The sequence below is a fragment of the Haliaeetus leucocephalus genome, unplaced genomic scaffold, assembly GCF_000737465.1.
Source record: "Haliaeetus leucocephalus isolate CR32 unplaced genomic scaffold, Haliaeetus_leucocephalus-4.0 Scaffold646, whole genome shotgun sequence".
Taxonomy (NCBI): Eukaryota; Metazoa; Chordata; class Aves; order Accipitriformes; family Accipitridae; genus Haliaeetus; species Haliaeetus leucocephalus.
This window is the reverse complement of record NW_010973082.1, coordinates 850,245-855,788: the sequence shown is the minus strand read 5'-3', so window position 1 is coordinate 855,788 and position 5,544 is coordinate 850,245. Positions and strand designations below refer to the sequence as shown.

Sequence of the window (5,544 nt, the reverse complement as noted above, 5' to 3'; positions counted from 1 at the left end):
TGGGGATGTGGGGGGATAGGGGGTGCCGGAATGGGGTGGTAGGGGGGTGCTGCTGGGGGTCTGTGAGCTGCTGAGGGGGTGATGGAATGGCGGGGGACACTGGGAGCAGGGGGCTGTGGGGTGGAAGGAGGTCCTCTGGCCGAGGTGGGGGGCACAGTTTCCCCCCAGGGCTGGCGTCAGCGTGGGGTCGTGGTTCTCAGGAGCCCCCGGTTGGCACTGGCAGCTGCAGGGGGATGCTCAGGGAAGGGGCCCTGCACCCCCACCCCAGCAACATCTCCGGCTTTCGGGAACTTTCGGACACCCCGGCAAAGGCTGGTGGCACCTCAGACACCCCAGGAAGCGACAGCGGGACAGACACCCCCCAGGGTGAAGTGGGAGTCCCTCCTGCTGCCCCCCCGATCCCCCCACCACCCACGCACTGCTGCGGAACCGGCTGCCCCAGCTGCGTCTGGGTTGGGTACGTGGAGGAGCTGCTGGAGCAGTACCGGGATGGCGGCGCACGGGCCTTGGCCGCCATTGAGGAACACGTGGAGGATGAGAACATTAAAATGATCCTCAGGATGGAGATCAAGCTGCGTACGGAGAAGAAATGATCTTCCCCCAGCCCCTAAAAACTAGCAGGTGATACCGCCCAGGAGACTGCTTCAGGCTGGATGGTGGGATCTGGACTCAGCTTATTTAAACTATTTATTTGTGTGTGTTGAGCTCTGGGGGGCAGTTGGGCTGGGGATGGTCCGAGCCCCGCCTCCGGTGACCTCCACAGCTTTGAGCACGGGATCCCGTGTGAGTTTCAATACAGGCAGTGCCCAGGTCGTGTCTCACTTCTCATCTATGGGGGAACCTGCCCTTGGGGACAGACAGCAGCTCACCTCTGTCCTCAGCCCCGGATTTCCCGGCAGCCGGATGCTGTGCTCCCCCGGAGTGGAAAATCCCTGCCAAGGGCAGGCTGGTGCGTGTCCCCAGCCCTCCCCGCACCGCTGCTCTTGCCTCTTCCTTGCGTTCCCCACCTTGGATTTTAAGCGTCCTGTGCGGCTTGGCTGTGACCTAGTGATTGGGGAGAGCTGGGGCACTGCGCCGGACCCCCCCTCCCCACTGGCACCATAAGCCTCTTAGGGGCTTCTCCACGTGAGGGGCTCGCAGGGGAGGCACCCAGCGCTGCCAGCCCCTTCTCCAGGCAGGAGGTGCAGGCAGCGTGCGGCCCCGAGCACATGGGCACCGGCAGCCTCTTGGCAAGGGCACCATCCCCAGCTTTGGCACCGAGGTCACAACCTGCCAGGCTGTTTTTCATGGTGCCTTTTCTTCCTCAGTTGCCTTTGCCTCCATCTTGAAACCCCATAAATTTGGTCCAGCGCATCCTCCCCTCCATCCTGCCTGGCTGGGCTGGGGGACTTGCAGGCTCCTGGCCATCGGGACCCCCACAGACCCCCCAGTCCTCTCGGCACAAGCTCCCCAAGGAGCCCCGAAGCGCTTGAGCAGCACTGGCTAACGAAGCTGGAAGCAGCAATTTACACCAGGGCTCTGCTCTTTGCCAGAGAAATAGCTGGTTCTGCCAGCCTCATATAAAACACTCCCGGATCCCTGTAATCCTATTTGTTGGAGTCCAACTAATTGCAATTAGTGGCAGGGGCTGATGTTCAATTAAAGTGTACTGAGATTATTCCTTTTTGTAATTGCTTTAGTGCCGAGATTAAGGGAAGCTTTGGAGTGATACTGTCCCATGGAGAGCGGGGCTGCTGGGCAGGATGGGCAGGGGCTGCCCAGACCCATTTCTGCCAGATTTTGGCCTGCAATGCCCATGCCCAGACAGGGCTCGGGCTGTGCCCTGGGTGAAAGCACCCCGCGGTGGCACCGGCAGGGACAATGCTCAGAGGGCAGCCCTTGTGCCAAGACCTTCACCCACACCAGGGTGGAATCTGGCAGCGCCTGCAGGCAGGAGCCCTGGCAGCAGTACCCGGCAGCCCTTGCTGTCAGGAGCGGACCGTGCTTGGCACAAAACACAGGGCACAGGCTGAAAACCCGGCGTGTCCCGGTAGTTTCAACCGCACAGGCTCTGCTGCTGGTATTTCCCGGCACAGCCTGCCTGCGGCTGCCTGCATTACTGCCTTGCCCTGTTGGGGTCAAGCCACAAAGGGTGTTTGGTTCCCGGCTCGCAGATCCTTGTGGAGAGCCGGTCCATGGTCCTGGGCAGGCTGGGGGTCCCATCCCTGCCCCTGGGGTTGAGGGGCACCAAGGTGAAATGTCTCGGGGAGTGGGGAGAGATGCCTTGGTGGTTTGGGGAGAGGAGGCAGGATCCCCCCCATGGGTGATTTGCTGCCCATCCTGACACCGTCAGTCCCGCTGGCACTAATCCAGATACGCTGTCCCCATCCACCCCCCCCATCCCACCAGGACAAAGCCGTGGGGAAGGACATCAGATTACCCCTTTGAAAAGAAGGGACATAAATAATCCTATTACCCCAGAGCAGGATAAATCTGCCCTCTCCTAAAAGCCAGTCAGAGCGTCTATAGGACGTGCGCCGGCGGGAGCGGGACGGAGGGTCTCCTGCGGAGCAGCGCTGGCCTCAGGGACCACGGCGGCTGCGTAAGTCTGGGGCTCTGCTCCGTGCGCGGGATGGGACCCGGTCCCAGTGGCACCAGGGCTCCCAGGGAAGGGTGTTGCTTTGCTCCAGGCAGGATCCTGCTCTTGCCTCCTGCTCCTGCTACCTGCAGCTGGAAGCAGCATCTCCAGCATCTCCCCGAGCCAGGTCCCTTCTTGCCCAGGGCCCGTGCTGAGCCGCTGGGCTCTGCAGCGGGGCTGAACCCCCTCGCACCGATGCCAGAGCCGTCTCTTGTGCCGCAACACTCCTACACCCGGTCCGTGGCATGGCTGCCATGCCTGGAGGAAGCACAACCGCAGCGGGACAGAGCCCACGTGCTGCCCTGCGATGTCCGCCTCGGCGGCTGCCCTCCACTCCCCCCACCACCATGGCCACCCGCATCCCAACACAGGTCCTGAGGGGTCCGCAGCCCACGGTGCCCCCCACCCCCGAAACTCATCCTGCTACAAACAAGCCCTGAGGGACGCCTCTCTCCCATGCCTGCGGCTGCATGGATGCCAACCCACTGCGGCACACGCAGCTCGGCACAGACCGCGGGCAAACCATGGTGGGGGCTCCCGGCAGTGCCGGCAAGGGGGTCCCTGGGTGTCACAGCCACGCTGGGGTGGGGGGCAAAGGCTGGAGGAATAGCCCCAAAGGGAGGCAGCCCTGCTGCCCCCGGGGATGCCCTTCCCTGCCTTTGGAGTAAGGGGATTAGTGGGCTCTGAGCTGGGCTAAGTCAAGGTTGCGGGGAGAGGACTTTCCTCCGGGGCAGCCTGGAAAAAGCCGATCAGCGATAGCTGAGGGGCCCCGTGGCAGGACAGGGTGGGAGCAGGGGCACAGGGTGCCTGGGGGTGGTAGGAGAAGCTGGTGATTCCCCCCCCCTCCCATGTCTCTCCTCCATTAGGTGTGAGGAGCCATCCCGTGCCAGCACCGGACCCACAGGGACGACCACGACCCAGGGCAGGCTGCTGGCCCTGGCACAGCCATGAGCCTGGAGCCCCCCAAGCCAGAGATCAAATCAGTCACGAGGGTGACTGGGGGACCCGCCACCCCGCGGAAGGGACCACCCAAATTCAAGCAGAGGCAGACGAGGCAGTTCAAAAGCAAGCCCCCCAAAAAGGGGGTGCAGGGGTGAGTGGGGCAGAGCCCCAGGACCCATGACAGAGCCCTGGGGAGGGGGACAGGACATGGCCGTACGTGCCAGGCTGGGGTGGGTGGGGGCTGGCCGGGGGTCAGGACAGACGCTCTCTCTCCTTGCAGGTTCGGCGACGACATCCCAGGCATGGAAGGGCTGGGAACAGGTACGGGGGTCCTGTCCCCGCTTTGCCGCGGGTGGGGAATGGGGCTCGCTGCGTGCATAGCCATCTGCAGCTGGGCTGGGGGGGTCACGCTGATGCACCCTCTCTCCTCTCCCCAGACATCACCGTCATCTGTCCCTGGGAAGCCTTCAGCCACCTGGAGCTGCACGAGCTGGCCCAGTATGGCATCATCTAGGCAGGCTGTGGCCACCGCCACCCACCCGTCCTATAGTGCTGCGTAGGTAGAAGCTGCCCTGTCTGCGTGGTGGGGCTCAGCCTGGAGAAATGCTCATTAAAACCCAGAACGAGCATGGGAGCCTGGTGTCGTGGTCTGAGGTTGGCAGGGATGTGGGTGGAAAGCGTCTCCCCAAGCCACAGGGTGGAATGGACAGGACGGGAATGGGGTTCAGGTTTCTGACAAGGTTTATTTTGGCCTGGATCAGTCCCCCGCATGTCCCCAACCCCACGGTGTCTCCCACCCCGGGTGGCAGCCAGCACGCTGTCAATCCCGCACCCCGACGGGCACGATGTCTCTGAGCACCTTCAGCGCCATGAACACGCTGGCAGCCTCAACCAGCACCAGCACGGCCGCACCAGCCGCGATGCCGCCCACCTGACCGCGGAGCCAGGTGCCGAGCTGTGCCATGCAGCCCCCCAGGTGTACGATGGTGCCGGCCACCCCATCCCCAAGGCGCAGGGCTCCGAAGCCGCACTGGGTGTTGGTGACGGTGCCATTCTGCCAGGGGTCCAGGCAGCAGGAGGCAGGGACGCTGCACGCCTGCACTCCCGGGGCGCTGCAGTTGAAGTACCTGCAGGGATGGACAAGGAAAGCTGATGGGTCCGCTCACCTTCCCGGTGTGGGGACACCCCCCCGCCCCCGGCACCCCGACTCACGGGTTGGTCTCCCAGTCGCGATAGGAGCCGAGGCCGCAGCACCGCAGGTTCCGCTGCACCTCGTCCACCAGGAACCGCAGGTCCGGCTCCTCCTGGTAGTGCAGGAGGCAGAGGAGCAGAGCATCCCGCAGGGCATCCCGCAGCCGGTGCTGCGCTGCCAACAGCAGCAGCCCCCCCAGCACCTCCAGCCCCGCGAAGGCGAGCACGGCCCCCACAAAGAAGCGCAGCAGGCAGGGGTTGGAGCGGAGGGCACCTAGGCAGCCGGCCAGGGAGACGGCACTGGCCCCCAGCCCCACCAGTATGAAAAGCAGCATGGGGTCAGAGCCCAGGGGGGCCAGGCGCTCGCCCCCCAGCAAGCCCTTGGCCAGCAGCCCCCATACCCCCACAGCCAGGGCCAGCAAGCCCAGCAGGAGGAAGAGGAGGTTCCAGAAGAAGGCCAGGTACCGCACACACTGGCTGAAGGTCCCCGGCTTGGGGGGGACGGGGCACCACACCCTGGGGTCCTGCTCGGCTGTGGGAAGGTCCATGTCCCCGGCCAGCGAGCCATCATCACCATCATCATCATCGGAGAAGGAGGAGTAGGGCAGCTCCACCAGCCTGGACGCCTGCACGGACAGATGAGCTGCTCACAGCCAGTGGAGCAGCCCCAGCAGACCCCCAGAAATGCCCCCCTCAGCCCACATCCCCCCCTGTCCCGCAGCTGTCACAGCCTCCTGGAGCCACCATGCCCCCCTCTTTGCAAGACCCCCCCCCCCCCCGTGTTGTAACCCCCC

The 5,544-nt window shown here is 64.4% G+C and overlaps 3 protein-coding genes across 3 annotated transcripts in view; 2 read left to right on the top strand and 1 right to left on the bottom strand.

Annotated features, from left to right (window-relative positions):
• Positions 1 to 219: 219 nt before the first annotated feature.
• Positions 220 to 612, top strand: OXLD1 (oxidoreductase-like domain containing 1). The gene has a single exon (XM_010578564.1). It carries the CDS (start codon positions 234 to 236, stop codon positions 591 to 593), a length of 360 nt encoding a protein of 119 aa, XP_010576866.1. The 5' UTR covers positions 220 to 233; the 3' UTR covers positions 594 to 612.
• Positions 613 to 3,564: 2,952 nt separating this feature from the next.
• On the top strand, positions 3,565 to 4,073 carry PDE6G (phosphodiesterase 6G, cGMP-specific, rod, gamma). Its single transcript, XM_010578562.1, has 3 exons — positions 3,565 to 3,710; positions 3,840 to 3,880; positions 3,997 to 4,073. Exons 1-3 carry the CDS (start codon positions 3,565 to 3,567, stop codon positions 4,071 to 4,073), a joined length of 264 nt encoding a protein of 87 aa, XP_010576864.1.
• A 306-nt stretch (positions 4,074 to 4,379) lies between these two features.
• The window catches only part of TSPAN10 (tetraspanin 10), a 1,531-nt gene continuing 366 nt past the window's right edge, over positions 4,380 to 5,544 (bottom strand). The window contains exons 2-3 of the mRNA XM_010578722.1: positions 4,772 to 5,376; positions 4,380 to 4,686 (exon numbers count right to left, since the gene is read on the bottom strand). Of these exons, the coding sequence (XP_010577024.1) occupies positions 4,380 to 4,686; positions 4,772 to 5,376 (912 nt within the window). The remainder of the gene's footprint in view (positions 4,687 to 4,771; positions 5,377 to 5,544) is intronic.